This window comes from Momordica charantia (genome assembly GCF_013281855.1).
Source record: "Momordica charantia cultivar OHB3-1 chromosome 1 unlocalized genomic scaffold, Mcharantia_2.0 BLBB01000001.1, whole genome shotgun sequence".
Lineage (NCBI taxonomy): Eukaryota > Viridiplantae > Streptophyta > Magnoliopsida > Cucurbitales > Cucurbitaceae > Momordica > Momordica charantia.
In genome coordinates this window covers 13,391,262-13,407,851 of record NW_028275157.1, presented here as the reverse complement: position 1 = coordinate 13,407,851, position 16,590 = coordinate 13,391,262, and the positions used below count along the sequence as shown (strand labels likewise).

Genomic DNA, 16,590 nt, shown 5'->3' with positions numbered 1-16,590 from the left:
GCTAAAAATGGCAACACACCTTTACAAGTTCAAGCTAAAGATTACAACAATGTCCAACGTGCAATTTGATGGAGTTAAAACTAAAATTTGTTTCTAAAGAAAAAAAAAATGGAATTACATTTATCAAATTGAAAATTTAATTACGCAAGATTGATGAAAGTGGAGAATATGTTGATGAAGCAAAGAAAGCGATTTGGGTTTCGTGAAAACGACGGAAGCGAAGACCACAGAATTCATCGAAAAGTCTTCTCTCCTCCCTCCGATCTTCTCTTCTCTTCAACGCCTTCGGATTTCGATCCCACTTCCCCTAAAAAATCTACCCAACAGGCGATTTCAACGGCCACGATTTCCATTTCCGATTCCGATTCAGAGCAACTCCCTCGAGTCAAAGCATATTCCCAATTGGGTACTGGAAATTTCTCAGTAGAGTCAAATTTAGCAGAGTTTGGATAATCTTCTGGAATTGATTCTGAAGCTTCCCGGGCGGGGAGAGGAGAGGAGTTCGATTGGGAATCAATGACAAGCTCGATTGAGGAGTGCGTCGACGAGAGTAAAACCCTAATTTTCGTGGGGTTTCAGGAAAATAAGCACAAGATTTTCAGGTGGGTTGCTACCGTTTCGGTTTTGCTGTTGATCTGAGGAGGAGGGGTGATCTTGCCTTTTCTTTTTCGAGGGTTTTCGGATGAGAAATGGGGGACACCGGAACTGCCCTGCACACTGCCATTAACGCTGTACAGGCACTTGGGAGGGGGTTCGATGTAAATTTCGATACAAGGTTGCTCTATTGTAAAGGCGTTTCTGGCTCTACCATAGTTGAGGTCGATGATGAACACACTAGAGATATCTGTTTGTATGATGATGTGGTTTTGCTCAATGTTTCCTGGGACATCAAGAACTTCCAGGAGCCTATTGGGCATCGATCTTCTGGAATTTGTAGTTTCGATGAGGTAACTTTATGAGTTTCCATCTCTTTAATCCGCTAAATCAAGGAGTTTTCTGCATTTTTGGTTAGTTTTATACTCAGTTATGATGAAACAATATGATTATGGAGCCATCTGAAGAACACTTATGGGCGACGATTAATGCGTATAGAGAGTTAATTGGAATGAGGACTACAAAAAATTGATCAAAAGTTGCGTACTTGCTTTTTGAGTTTGTTAGTGAAGTGATTGGAACTAGTGCGGGAAAATTTCCTCATACCTATCTTTATCCTTCTTTGCCGTTGAAAAGTTTGATAAAAATGTATCTCCACCATCCATATTGTGTATAATCTGGTGGTATAGAATTGTTGAAACTTGAAATTACTTTTATGACACCCTTTACTATATCTATGGTCCCTTGTCATCTCTTTTAGACAAAAAATACATTTTTTAAAATAAATAAGAAATAAAAAGAACTTGGTGCCTCAAGCTTAGGAACTTGCAGAAAACTGATCCATGAAAGATTAGTTTCTTTATAGGTTAGTAATAACTAAAAGTTTTGTCAATAATACACCTAGAAGAAGGTTTAATGTAAATTTAGTTGATGTCCAGATTTCTTCCCTATATGAGTGATTAATTTCTTCCCAGATAAAATCTTCGTGCTTTGCTCTCAGCAGATATCCATAGCATCTTTATTTAACTATTCCTTTTCTGATCTCTAAAAATGTGACTTGAAATTTTTTTAAAAAACAAAGTATTTTACTCATAATTATAATGTGCAGATGGTAAATTATATATTATCCTTGGAGCATCTGCTGAATGTTACTATTGCCGGTGACTGATCAATGTACTTTTAATTATAACATGCAGATGGTAAATTATTTTAATCAAAAGGACGGTCTTTCTGAAGGCTATACATCTGGAAGTTTTAATAGTGCGTTCGGCTTCAATGGCTCAAAGCAGATTGACGCTGCCACAACGAAGAACCTTTCCATGGATGGGTTTTATATTCCACTTGCAAAATTTCAGTTTACAAAAACCCCATTAGTGTTGCAAGAAAATGTCAAACGGGCCATTCCAACTTCTTGGGACCCGCCCTCCTTGGCAAGGTGGGAAGCCTTCGCATCCTTGCAAGTGATTATATAATGACAATAAAGTTTCTTTCTTATCAATTGTCTTTTCTTTCTTTTTTTTTTTTTTGGGCAGCTTTATTGAGAATTTTGGGACGCATGTAATCACATCTATAACTATTGGTGGTAAGGATGTGATATATGTTAAACAGCACCAGTCTTCTCCTTTATCAACCATGGAGGTAAAGAGATATGTACAGGACATTGCAAACCAGAGGTTCTCTGACACGCAAGGTCTAACGGGTTCTGGAAGTATAAAACTTAAGGAAAAGGTTATTTCCTAAATTTTGGAACCCTCTTCCAGGCTTCAGTTAATTTCTTGGCATTCTGTGAGTTGTTTTTCTTTTCTAATGCCTCCTTTGTGTTTGAATCCTGCAGGGTCTTGATGGTGGATTATTCAACAATCAAGGGGTATATCCTCAGCCTACTTCTGCTCCATATCTCACTGGTAAAGAAGTATGTGGAAATTATGTTATTTATTTGGAGGACTGATTTTCACGCTCACTAGACAGTCATAATCTGATTGACTTTTAATTTTGATCATTTTCCTCATATGTGATATGTTTTAGCCATGTGATTCACTGTTAGAAAACATCTACATTGTAGTTTGTATTGTTTGGATTGCAGGCGTTAGTTCATGGACGATGTAATTACTTGTGACTAACTACTCATTTCTTATATTTTAATAAATTAGGACGTCACGGTTATATTCCGGAGGAGAGGAGGAGATGACTTGGAACAAAACCATGTTCGGTGGGCAAGAACCGTTAGGTTATCCCCTGATGTAATTGAGATGACTTTTTTCCCTATAACTGCTCTCCTTGATGGTGTAACTGGAAAGGAGCATTTAACTCGAGCTATTCTTCTCTACCTTGAATGTGAGAAGACTTGAGCTCTTTACATGGTGCTACAGTTGTAATGGTTCAACCGCAATCCCCAAAATTTGATCTCAATGATTTTTTGTCTGCAGATAAACCTCCATTAGAAGAACTTAGATATTTCTTGGAGTTTCAGATTCCTCGGGTATGGGCTCCTGTACGTGACACGGTTCCGGGCCATCAAAGAAAAGAACCAGTATGCCCGTCTTTGCAATTCAGTATAATGGGGCAAAAACTATATGTCAGCATAGAGCAGGTTTGAGCTAATTTGATATGCACTCTAATGAATGTGATGAGACGGAAAACTTTTCTGAAATTGAACATATTTAAGCATTTGAATTAGGATTTTTCGTTCTGTAGCCTCCATCTCCCCTTTTTCTCTCATTTGAAAACAAAATAAACAAAGTTCTGATTTCAGAACAGGATGTTGAGAACTGTGTCAAAATATTCTCCTGAGGCACAGTGCTGTGTCTTATTAGAATCATGTTTTGTATTTGGATCGTAAGAGAACAACTTAGACAGTGATTTTTTATGATTTTCAACCTTTCTGCTGAAATTGTGGAGGATTGGTTCAATCAAGCCCCACCGAGTGTTGGAAACAAGCTATAGCACTTACTCCCGGTAAATATATTGAAGCACAAAATTGGTTGAAGATCACGAGGCATTTCAAATAAGAAAACTCTGTTTATTATTTTTTTCTTTATTTTAAATTTTAACTGCTGGGCTATTATTAAACTTTTCTTTTGATAAATATTTTCAAATATGAATAAAATTTTCATATTTTGTATAAATATATAGCTATTATATTTAGCTAATATTAGTTAGAAATTTTGTAATCAGCCTTCTTACTCTTCTATTATAACTAGCCTTATATCTTTAGTATACCAGTGGTTAAATCCCTTTTCCTTTGCCTATATTTGTTGACACAATCTTTCCTCATGTAAGGATGGTTTGGCTCGATGCTAATGCAGATATCGATAGGACGTAAGCCAGTGACCGGTATGCGCTTGTCTCTCGAAGGGAGCAAGCAGAACCGGTTAAGTATCCATCTTCAACACCTTGCTTCTCTTCCGAAAATCCTGCAGCCATATTGGGACACACATGTTGGAATTGGTGCTCCCAAGTGGCAGGGGCCAGAAGAACAAGATAGCCGGTGGTTCGAGCCAGTAAAGTGGAAAAACTTTTCCCATGTGAGCACCGCGCCCATCGAAAATCCCGAAACCTTTATGGGAGAGCTATCTGGTGTCTACATAGTCACTGGAGCTCAGCTTGGAGTCTGGGATTTCGGACCAAGAAATGTGTTGTACATGAAGCTTCTGTATTCTAGATTGCCAGGATGTACGATACGGAGAACATTATGGGATCATTTGCTGAACGACAAGTCGAAAAAACTAGTGTCGTCCAGTGATAACAGTAATGCTGATGATTCGAGTTCGGGATCAAGAAACATACAAGGCAACAAATTGGCAAAGCTCGTCGACACGTCGGAGATGAGTAAGGGGCCGCACGATCCTCCGGGTCACTGGTTGGTTACAGGTGCGAAACTAGGCGTGGAAAAGGGTAAAATTGTGTTGAGAGTGAAGTACTCCTTGCTTAATTACTGAATTGTTTATGCTTTTTCCTACAAATGAGAGATGGCAGCCTTGAATATTGGTAGGTAGAGGGAGTATTAGTATAGCTGAAGATTAAAGTGAGTTCATCAAACTTGTAAAAAGAATTGTTGCAGTTTGATGAACATAATCAAGTGGTAGATTAGATGTTTTGAATTTAATTTATGAAGCTCTACCATTAACTGAGTGGAAAAATTATATATATATGAACAAAAAAACTTTGTTAATTGTGGGCAGGCTGATTACCCCATGCTCATGTCTTACCTTTTTTTTTTTTTGGGAGATTTCACCCATTCCAAATTTTAGTAAACTAGGTTAAATTACAAATTTGGTTCTTATGATTTGACATGATTCTCAGGGCACGTGGGTTCTTATAGTTTGGGTTTAATTTTAATTATGGTCTCTTTGGTCAAACGTTACGAATGGTTCTCGTTGGAAGTATTGAATACGTGACACATTTCTATTTGCATGATAAAGAGGTTGTGTTTTTTAATTTGACTCATAGCTACTTGTATTAAAAGTTCGAAGAAAAAGATTTCTGGGTAGGTAAAAAATGTTCTAGGATGATTTGGGAGGTTAATAAGATTAAATTGAAATTAATCATAGTAACTTTCATTATATGGATAAATTAAAATTAAAGTTCAAATCATAGAATTTATTTAAGTCGAAATTTTATATTTCCAAATATTTCAAGTCCTCATGAAGCATTAAATAGTACTTTGTTGAATAATACACTCACCTCAGCAATAGCTCAATGAGTATCATCTTCATAATTTGATTTTTAAATGAGTACGAAGTTGTCCCAAGTTAGAAAAATATGTGTTCCAACTACTATAAAAGGAACCGATGACTTTGAGTTTTATTCATCTCAAACGGGCTCTTAATGTTCCATATACATAATTTGACACATCAACAATTTTTTAACTTTTTTTTAAAAAAATCTTACTCGTGGTGGTTGGGGTATTTATTTCGAGTAAACTATAAGATGGTGATGATGATAGAATTTTTTTTAGTACAATTGTAGGTAATACCTACTCACACCTTCCACACTAAAACACTTCAATTGATAATTATTTTATTGGTTTAAATTTCATAATTCTTGACCTTTCAAAACATTTATTTTATCTTTTCAGCTTCATATTTTAGTATTTCTAATTTTGAGTTTATTTCATTAGAATTTTTATTTTGATTTTTAACTCTAAAAACAACTCCTTTAGTATTGTTACACTATTATTTAATAAATTAATAGGATGAATTTAAGTAATGTGTATGTACCGAAACTACATTGAGGTGGATGAGTAAATAGTAGGTGACAAAATAATAGTACTATGAAAATAGTTATTTTTTTTTTCCTTGATAAAATAGATGATCAAAATGGTTATTTTTCAGAAGTTTAAAAACTTAAATGAATATTTTGAAAGTCGGAGGATCAAATAAAATAAACTTCGAACGTCTGAGACTAAAATGAGATTTAAACCAACTTTAATCTATAGATGGAAATAAATGGAAGTAATATGCAAAAATTTCCACACCATTTCATGAGATTTAAATTTTAAATCCACTTTATTTTTTATTTTAATATAACGAACATATGCCAGAGATTGAACCTACGACTTTTAGGGAAGAAAATATATCTTGACCGCTAGACTATGCTATATTGACAAACTCACTTTATTTCATCGACTCCATATTATTTTTGAATTTAATTTCATACTCTCGGTAGTACTAGAAAATTTCGTGTAATTAAGTTGTGCTTTATACACGTGTCATGATGTGACGGGTTTGGATATTGGATGGGAAGTTGTGGAGGATGGGTTATTTTTGTTAACATTTTAATTATGCCGACAATAAAGTTGAGGGACAGATATGAATAATTATGTAAAGATTTAGATGTCTCACTTATTTTTGTTTTAACTGTGAAGACATTTATTTTAAGTTCTAGACTTTATAATTATTTTAGTCCTTTTGTTGTTAATTTTGTCCATAAATTATTTAATAGATGTCTAAGTACATCTACCTATATTTGGTCAAGTGTCTAAGTCTTATAATAGATTCAAAATTTTATCAAATGATTAATGAAAAATAAGCCACAAAGATTAAAATAGGTTTTTAGACAAAGTTTAGAGATTGATACAGAATATTTGAAAGCGTAAGGATAAAATGAGTATGGAAGTTTAAGAATTAAAGCCCTAGTTTAAACTTTGGCTTAATTAGTATTCATAAAAAACTTAGTTTGTGTAATTTTGGACTAAGAAGTGATATGGATTTGTGTCATTTTTTGCTGATAAATTTTATACTATGACAAAGATTAACATAATTTGGTTCTTGAACTCTCAAGATATCTATTTAAGTCTCTAAATTAATGGTTAAAAAACAACCATTTTGGTTATCGCCACTACATTAATTATTTAAACATATGTATAATTTGATTTCAAATAGTACGTAGGAATGCATTAGCTGAAATAGGTATTGAGTGAACAAATACTAGGTGCCATAATAATAGTAAGTATTAACATAATTCATTATTATTTTATTTTAAAGTTTAGAGACTCGGACTAAAATGGTTTTATTCTTTTAAAACTTTAAATACTAAAATAAACATGTTGTAGAAGGTAAAATTCATACTTTCATATACTAAAATATAAGATTTAAACCCTAATTTATCAATGTGGCCATTTTTATATAGAAAAATATTTAATTGTTTACGGTCATAAATTTTAAAAAAAAATTGTCAAACAGTAAAATAAAGCATTTTTAAAAGTTTTTATTTGGCCATTACTCATAAAGGAAAACATCTAACTCTTATAAATTTGGTAGGTGACATTTAAAGCGTCACCGACCAATCAAAACGCTGCATTTATCACCCCAAAACCTACCAATCACACCCACCCATCCAACCACATTAATTCCCCTCTATGTAAACTCCACAATCCCCACTTGTTTAAACTCAAACTAGTTCCACATAATAATTCTTCACTAAAATTTACCTATTTCCATGGCGAGCGGCTCCGTGAAGCTTAGTTTGGCAGCAGCGCTTCTTTGCATTGTGATCGGTGCAAAGGTGGCTGAAGCGGCTATGTCGTGCAACCAAGTGGTCAGCGACTTGGCTCCATGTGTGTCGTTTGTGACCAGCGGCGGAACTCCGTCGATGATTTGCTGCAATGGCGTGAGGACCCTAAACAGTCAGGCTCAGACGACAGCCGACCGACAGGGGGCGTGTCAATGCTTGAAATCGGTCATCGTTCGAGTCTCGTATAATCCCAGCAATGTTGCTAATGCTGCAGCTCTTCCGGCACGCTGTGGCGTTAATTTTCCATACAAGATTAGCCCTAGTATTGATTGCAAGAGGTAAATCTCTTCTTGATCTCTACACTTTCTTAAAATCCATATAAATGAATTAAATTTACCTAATCCGTCAGTTTAAGTTTTTGAGTCGAGTGATCGTTTGTTCGTTCTTAAGATGATATCAGAGCGGGAGGTCCTCTTTTTTTCCCCTACATTGTTATTTCCTTCCAACTTTTTCCAACTTTTAAAAAATAACTAGAAAGTTTGAATAATATGTGTTGTTCTTCTCTGAACTACAAAAAAATGCTCTAATTACTTGCTAAATTATTATTTTGCAGCATTAGAAAGTGAGGAAAATCCAGCACTGATCTACAAGACGACGTCGTAGCAATGAGAGAATAAATGAAGGAGAAGTTTAGTATTTTCATTAAATGAGGAAGGTTTATTTGGGGTTTGCCAATTTATGAATGATATATATATATATATATATATATATATATTTTGTAATGGATTTATGGTTAGAAATCCAAAATTATATATTATATGTTAAATGTGATGTGGGATTTAAGGTTTGTTTCGAGAAGTTTTTATGAAAATTATTTCGATTAAAGTATTATATTTTAGTCGCAGTACTTTCAGCTATCAAAATGAACCAACACTAAAAAGTAGAAAGATCAGAGTAGTATTTTAATCGAAGAATATTATTACTAATGTTTTGATCGTTATCACTATTTTGAAAATAGATTAGAAGTCAAAATACGTTAAAAAAAAATTATATTTGTTCTAAAACCTATTATAAATAATATAAATTTATTTTGACATTTCTTAAAATATATATTTAAAGGATCTGTGATAAATTTATGTAACGTGAAATTAAAGAACTTCAATTAAATATATTTAATAGGTTTGTTTGCTTACCAATCTCAATTCTCGTACTCTACGATGTTACTAATTTCACATACCATCTAAAAATTTAGACTTATGAAACTCATCATTTTAATCCATATATACTAATTTTTAGAAATAATAAATCCTTAAAATTAAATACGAGTTATATAAACTTTATTTTCTTAACTGTTTATCAAATTTAAATCCAAACTATATAAACTAGAACTTTATGGCACCAAACTTGTCGAAATTATGAGTTGATAACGCCCTCTTTAAAGTGATCTATTATGGTAGGGTGTATACAAGTTGAATTGGGTCGAGTTAAAGAATTTTTAGATTAATGAAAAAATTCAAGTGGATCGATTCTTCTATCTAATAGAACTAAATCAATTTAAGTTAGGTTGGGTCGTCGAATTTCAAGTTTACCATCAAACCAAAAGTTCACACATTCACAATCAATTATCAAATCAACAACAAATTCAATAAAACTACGATGATGCATGTCAACTTACAACTAATCGACTTAAATATAGTTCAACTAGTTAAAACACTAATCTATATTTTTAAACGTGTTAAATAAGGAGCCACGTGTGAATAAATGGGTAATCAATTTTAATGAATTATGATGGTTTAAAAATACTTAATCTTTTTTCCTAATTTGGATATATTTCAATTTGGTCTCCACAATTTTAAAAGTTAATTAATTGTATTTTAGACTTAAATTCAATTTGATATGATATCTATGATTTGAATTTATAATTTAGTTTCTATAATTTTAAGAGTTTTAATTTAGTTAAATTTCACAAATAATTTATGTAGTTATTATATTGACAAATTTTTTACATGACAATTTTTTAGTTGTTATTGTCTATTTTGCTAAATGTGTTGGTTGTATTATAAATATGCGAGTTTTTCAAGTGGGTAAAAACACAATTGGGTGATAAATTATGAGATTTAACCAAACTATAGAAACCCAATTAAAACTAAACTCAAACAATTATGAGATTTAACCAAACTATAGAAACCCAATTAAAACTAAACTCAAACTACATAGACTAATTAAAACTTTAAGAATTCTGAATTTATAAAGACTAAATTGAAATAAATATTTGTCATTGGTTGGGAGAATCAGAATGTATTGTTAATTTTGAAATTTGAATGAAGGTTGAGTTTTTTTTTTAAAAAAATTTTTTAGATCATATTTCTCAAGAAAAGATTTGCCTTTTTAATATTATCTCTTTAATCTTCATATTGTTTATTAATAGGATAAATATGATAGGAGTAGCTTGAATAATGTGACTATAATTTAACACCATTAAATTTATGAAAGAGAATTTAAAAGTTGTATTTTGAATCTGTATCAAACGATTATTTAAGGGTAGAAAAATTTTAGATTTTGTATTTAACAATTGTTTGGATGTAGCGACAAGAATAATTTCTTTATAAAAATATTTTCAATAAATAGGAATAATCATAATATAATATTCAATATTTAATTAAATATAGATTGAAAATTACCAATCCAATTAGTCTCTAGATTTTAATTTTAATTTAGTATTTATAATTTTAAGTTTCAAAAGGCTCATATGATTTAGTTAAATCTTACGAATTATCCCTAAATCTTACCACTTTTCTTCTTTAATTTTTTTTACCGTGGACTTATCTCTAATACTATCACCTAATACAAATAAAAAACGAAGTTCATTACCACGTTGTTTGGAGAAGGGAATACTGGGGACACGTGGAAGGTCCCTATTGGTGCTCCAAGATGACTCATGAATCATGCCCAGCTCGGAAGGCCGAACTGGCCGCCACCAACGCCGACAAATGCCAAGTGTGAAGGCCGAGGTGAGCCTGGCTCAGGTCTGACTCACCAGGGAGCTCGGTATGGGCCGAGATGCGCAACTGTCTGCGGCGTGATTATCGGGCGTAACCGTCGGTCCCGAGATTACCGGATGTAACCGACGGTCCCGAGATTACCGAATGTAACAGTCGCTAGATTAGCGGGACCACCACCTATAAGTAGGGGACCTCACTCCCCGATCAGGTACGATGATTTCTGGCTTCGAACTAGACTTGGAATCCGACCTATACTGACTTGATCGTCGGAGTGCTCACCTTTCTGTGCAGGTCCGCCCAAGTGTTCAGGTCGGTCCGGGGGCCGAGTTCAAGCTACAACCAGGAACACACTGTTGTGCTGATCTTTGCATAAACACACGTAAATGTCACACATCTAGTACACACATTTAGTACGTAAACCTTATGTGACTAATCTCATAAAAGATTAAGCGACAACTTTTTAAACCATGAAAATCAAATTAAAACTCATGGGATAAATTTTATAATTCAACCTAGCTTAAATCTAATGCTTGTAAATAGTTATTCAACCATTTTTACCATGTTATTTTATTTATTAATTTTTAATTAAAATTGCTGTTAAAAATGCTCCTAATCTCATATCAATAAAAAAATGATTTAAAATAAATAATAATAATAATTTAAATTGCATAATTGAACCGTGGGTGGGATTCCCTGACGTTGCAAGTTGGCCAACTACTAAAGTAGGCCAGAGAAAAAGACATTTCTTAAATATCTACAAAGATTGTGGGATTTTTATTTTCTCAAAAAAAAAAAAAAATCTGAAAAAATAGTTCGGTTTAAAAATAATTATAAATTCAAGATAAATCATGCTTATTTTGTATGAAATCTTAAAGATGTGGCTTTTTTAGCTAACATATTATATATATATATATATATATATATATATATATATATATATATTTAGTACGACATGTGAGGACGAAGAGGATCGAACTTACAAACTAGAAAATATATGTCAATTAGCACTGATCTATACTCGTTTTGACCATATTATATTTTATATAACAAATAAGGTTCAAACATGCTGACTTATAAACCTAAATGTTAATGTTTGAGTAATGGTTTTCTCTCCTTTTAGAACTTACTTACAAATATGGGTGAAGATTTTGTTTGTTTTGGATTAAAAAATATATTAAGAAAGATGTAACATTTCAAAATCTAAGATGTAACATTTCAAAATCTTTCCTTCTAGTTTGTCCTATAAATTTGTTAGAATTGAAAGATCATGTATATAAAAGGTTAGAATGCCAAAATTTATCCGTCATATAAAAAATTACAACTCCACTTTTGGTGTAGGTTCAAATATCTTCAAACTTTAAATTAAAAATATTCTAAACTAGTTGAACTTTATTCAAATGAACGAAGTGATTATTGATCTTAACTAATACGGAGTGAAAAGTATCACTTTAGGTTTATTTGGTCTCTATACTCTCGGCTTTGGTTTGTTTCACAACATCTATTTTGATATCTGTATTTTTAACTTTTGTTCACTTTAGTCAATGCACTTTCAAAACATCTATTTTTGTCCATGTACTTATAAAAATTAAACATTTTGGTCTCTATTTGCAAAATTTTAATACATGAAAACTCGTTCAATGGCTACATATATTTTAAGAAATTTAGTAAGCAAAGTGTCCATGTTAAAATTATGATCAAAGAAATGAGATAAAAAAAATGAAAATAAAGATATTAAAATAATCACTTTTTATAAGTATGGTACAGAGACCAATAGACGTTTTGAAAACACGTTGAATAAAATTAACAAAAATTAAAATACTACCGGAATCAAAATAAACCAAGATAGAAAGTAGATCCACAAAAATAATATTTAAAATTTTAAACTCATTTATATTTACTAATACTTTAGAAAGTGCATATTGTTTTAGACATATTTTTAAAGAGAAATTACATTAAAAGAAATAAAATAATTAAAATAAAAAAAGTGTTGCTCGATCATAGTGGCATTGGAAATCTTGGCAGGACTAGAGAAGCAAAGATTCTCATGCAAAGGCCACGTTAGAGTGTTTTTACAAGTGTCCGAGGTAGGCTTTACTAGCTGAGTTTGGTACAAACATTTTGGTTTTTATTTATGTTAAAAAATACATTTGGGGTTGGTATTTTTATTGAAATAACAATTTAGTCTATCAATTTCAATTTATAATGATTTAGTCCCTGTACTTTTTCTAAAGTAATTATTTAGTCCCTCAACTTTAACTTGTAACGATTTAGTCCCTGTAGTTTAAAATTTGTAACAATTTAGTCCATATCGTAAAAATTTTTATTAAAATTAAGTGTCAAATTTTACCATATAACAATTTAATCTTTCTAATTCATAAAAATATATTTGATCCTTATTTAGTTTATCAATCTATACATATAAAAAACTTAACAAAATAAAAAAATAAAAAAATTACCAAGATTAAAACATTTATTACCATCTCAAGCTCACAAATCAAAGCTTAAGATTACCAAGATTGAGACGTTGCACTCATTCTCTACATGCCTCTTTGAAAACATTTTGATCCACTAATTCTCAAAATGATTATTTTAGTTTTTAAATTTTTAGGTTTATTCTATTTTGATCTCCGAAGACATTCATTGGAGGAAGTCCAACTCGTCAAGAAAGCAAGAACCAAACTCATTTGCTAAGGACTTGGATATTCCATTGAACAAGAGAAGAAACCAAAGACGAACCAGATAGAGTGTTTTTCAAAAGAGTCATTGTCGTCAAAGGAATAATAGGATTGAAACATTCTCTTCCGCTTAACCTGTCATCGCACTCACAGGATACAGTCACATATAATTCATATGATTCTGACATTATTCTCCCACATTTAATCTCGACGTCACCCTTGACGACATCTTCTTTAAATGTCAATTATTTAACACATGAATAACACGATTTCAAACATACATATTAACACGCTAACATAAGTATGCACTAAAGACACATAAGTTGAGTGAGTGATGTGGATACATGAGTGCACATAATTAAGCTTTTTTCTATTTTTTAAGATTGAGATCGAGATCTTAATATCTTGGCTGGTTGAGTTGTAGTTCCAAATTGAAAATGATACATATACTCAGTATTTTTTGGACAGTACATCCACGAGACCACTAAGGAACTTTTTACACTAAAACTACTAGATAATATATAATATAAAACATTATATTTTTTTTTCAAAAATGAATCGATCGGATGGTCGTCTCTAACATGGTTTTCTCTAAAGAGAAGACCATGTTCAAATTTTAAAAAAAATTTACGTGGCGTCCGTGTGACGCCATGTCTAAATGGTCGTCGTGAAGACCAACTTTCAGTTTTTTAAAACTATAATATTTTTAAAATAAGTTTCAAAATCTACAATATTTTTAATTAAACAACTATATCTTTAAAATAAATTTCATTTACAACAATCTTAAAAAAAAAAACCCGAAAATTCCTTGTCCCACCCTCCATCATCTTCAAAATACCTATGAATAAATCTGACACAAAGCAAAATAAAAAAAATCCCCAAATATTTCTGTGTTTCAATCATCTTCTTATTTGCTTTATCCAATTTTTAATGTCCATTTCTCGTCGGAATCTCTGCAGCCAATTCCATACCCAACCAAAATGTTCCAGATCAGCCGCCGCTTCCCGGCGCTGCCGCCCTCGCCGCCGTCGAACACGAGCGAGAAGAATCTCGACTTCAACGTGGTGATAGTTCTGGCGGCTCTGCTCTGCGCTCTCGTCGGCGCACTCGCCGTCAACTCCATTCTCCGGTGCGTGGCGCGGCGGCGATGGGGCGAACTCAGCCGGGAGTCGGCCGCTCTGGCGGGGGTTAAGAGAAGAGGCGAATTGGAGGAGATTCCGGTGGCGGTGTTTGCGGGGGCGGCGGAAGGGAGAATCAGAGGTACGGAATGCGCGATTTGTTTGGGGGAATTTGAAATTGGCGACGATTTGAGGATTTTGCCCAATTGCAGCCATGGATTCCATGTGAATTGTATCGATCATTGGTTCGTCTCCCACTCTTCGTGCCCTAATTGCCGGCATTCTCTGCTGCAGAAGACGGCGGAGGATGGCGGCGGAGGAGAGGTGCGGCGGCCGGAGAATCCTGATTCCGGCCAGCTTCCAGGTGATATTATTATATTAATTGCGGCGATTTGAAGGCTCTGTCTCAAAGCTCTTTGGCTGATTAGTTAATTAAGACTTAAAAAGAGTAATTAGATGTGTTAAGTTAAAAAAAAAAAAAAAATCTGAGTTCCAATATTTAACCTTTTATTTTGGTTTAAAGAACTTTTAAAATTATTTTACTTTAGTTTCTTCGACTTTCAAAATATATAAATAGATTAACGTGATCTCCAGTATGTCTCACTGTTAACATGTCGATTTGGATATGTATTGAAATTTAATAAATCGGCTAAAATGAGTATTTAAGGAGTGATTAGTAAGATGGTCTAAATAATTTTTCTCATTGTTTAGACTTGAGAGGTTAAAATAGACCTTTTGTAAACTTATAAATTAAAATTGATTTCCTTTTTTTAGTGAAATGAATGAAGGTGAAACCTCTATCTAAATTCAACAATAAAATATGCCCATTCGAGTGTTAAAACATTATTATTTTTTATAAATATTAGTAGGTCGGAAGTCACACAACTTTATTTAAAAAAAATAAATAAAAATAAACTATAGCAATAAAGTGCAAGTCAATTAGTTTTCAGTAAATACTATTCATAACAAGGGGGAGAAAAACGAAAAGCAAAGAGAAAATTATAAATTTTAATTGCTTACAATTTATCAACAAAAAGAAAAAAAAAATTGCCCACTCCAAAATTTCAAAACCTATACTCATTCTTGGAAACAGCATGAAAAGAGGTAGATGTGTAGAGGATGATACAAATTTTGGAAACAAGAAAAAAAATTATGTGCTATTTGTTAGTTTTTTATTTCTATTTCTTGTCTCTGTTTCCGTTTCCCGTCCAAAGTTAAGTAATATTTCATATAATTTAAAGTAAAATGATGGTATAGTTGGTGTGCACGTAGTTAACTCTGATGTGTATGGTTGGATTCTAAAAAAATAAAAAGAAAAACATGAAACATGAAAGAGTTATCCAACATATTTTTGTTTCTATTTTTAGAAACATAAACGGTTACTAGATGTATCCTGTTTCTAGTTTTAAAAGAATTAGAAACAAGACATAGGAAATAGGAAATGATAAACAAGAAATAGGAAATGAGAATGTTACCAAACGGGTCCGTATTTTTGTGGTTTCCAAGAAACAAGAAATAGAAATAGTTACCAAACGAGAAAGTTTATTGTTTTTTTATTTCTAATATAAATAAAAATCTTGTTTTATCGTTCTTGAATCTATGAGTATTAAGGGTCATGCAATTGTATTTTTATTTATTAGAAAGAGGAAATAGAAATAAGAAACGAGAACGTTACCGAAAAGACGCTAAACTTTCTGTTTCTTCTATGTTATTGGGCCTTATATATGGGCATGGGCCAAACCTAAAGGGCTTGGAAACTGAGGAGCCCAATAATGGCCCATGTTGATTATGACTTATAAATTCTATTTATCTGAGTCTCGAGTTTGACAAAGTTTCAAAAAGTATTAACTTAGTAGAGGGAAAAAATCTAGTACTATAAGCTGTACTACTCTTTTTGTTCACGTTAAACTTTTACTATTATAAATAATTTTTTAATATCGATGGATTCTTTTTAATATTATGCTGGCGTGACATGCAGTAAATGGAAGGAGTATCGGTATCAAAAATTTTCTTCTTAATTAATAGGTATGTTATGAATCTTGTGATTACATACTATTGGTATAGTAATATCAGACACGTGGACCAATTACAATTTACCCATCAATGAAAGCTTCACCCACGACTTGTTAGGATGTCATAGGGTAGTTGCCTGTAATGTGAATTACTGTAATTATGATGTCAATGTGTAAGATAGATCGACAAACCATAAAAGTAGAGTACAATAATATGCTATTGTCACGTAGGGTG

General features: G+C 32.4%; 3 protein-coding genes across 3 annotated transcripts; all 3 read left to right on the top strand.

Annotated features, from left to right (window-relative positions):
* The first annotated feature begins 168 nt into the window (after positions 1-168).
* Positions 169-4,765, top strand: LOC111013848 (MACPF domain-containing protein CAD1). The gene is made up of 7 exons (XM_022288377.2): positions 169-947; positions 1,791-2,029; positions 2,127-2,322; positions 2,429-2,506; positions 2,745-2,928; positions 3,021-3,184; positions 3,900-4,765. Exons 1-7 carry the CDS (start codon positions 690-692, stop codon positions 4,530-4,532), a joined length of 1,752 nt encoding a protein of 583 aa, XP_022144069.2. The 5' UTR covers positions 169-689; the 3' UTR covers positions 4,533-4,765.
* A 2,711-nt stretch (positions 4,766-7,476) lies between these two features.
* Positions 7,477-8,439, top strand: LOC111013857 (Bifunctional inhibitor/lipid-transfer protein/seed storage 2S albumin superfamily protein). Its single transcript, XM_022288388.2, has 2 exons — positions 7,477-7,886; positions 8,162-8,439. The coding sequence occupies exons 1-2, from the start codon at positions 7,534-7,536 to the stop codon at positions 8,172-8,174; spliced, it is 366 nt and encodes a 121-aa protein (XP_022144080.1). The 5' UTR covers positions 7,477-7,533; the 3' UTR covers positions 8,175-8,439.
* Positions 8,440-14,065: 5,626 nt separating this feature from the next.
* Positions 14,066-14,930, top strand: LOC111013867 (RING/U-box superfamily protein). The gene has a single exon (XM_022288397.2). The coding sequence runs from the start codon at positions 14,206-14,208 to the stop codon at positions 14,737-14,739; it is 534 nt and encodes a 177-aa protein (XP_022144089.1). The 5' UTR covers positions 14,066-14,205; the 3' UTR covers positions 14,740-14,930.
* The last annotated feature ends 1,660 nt before the right edge of the window (positions 14,931-16,590 follow it).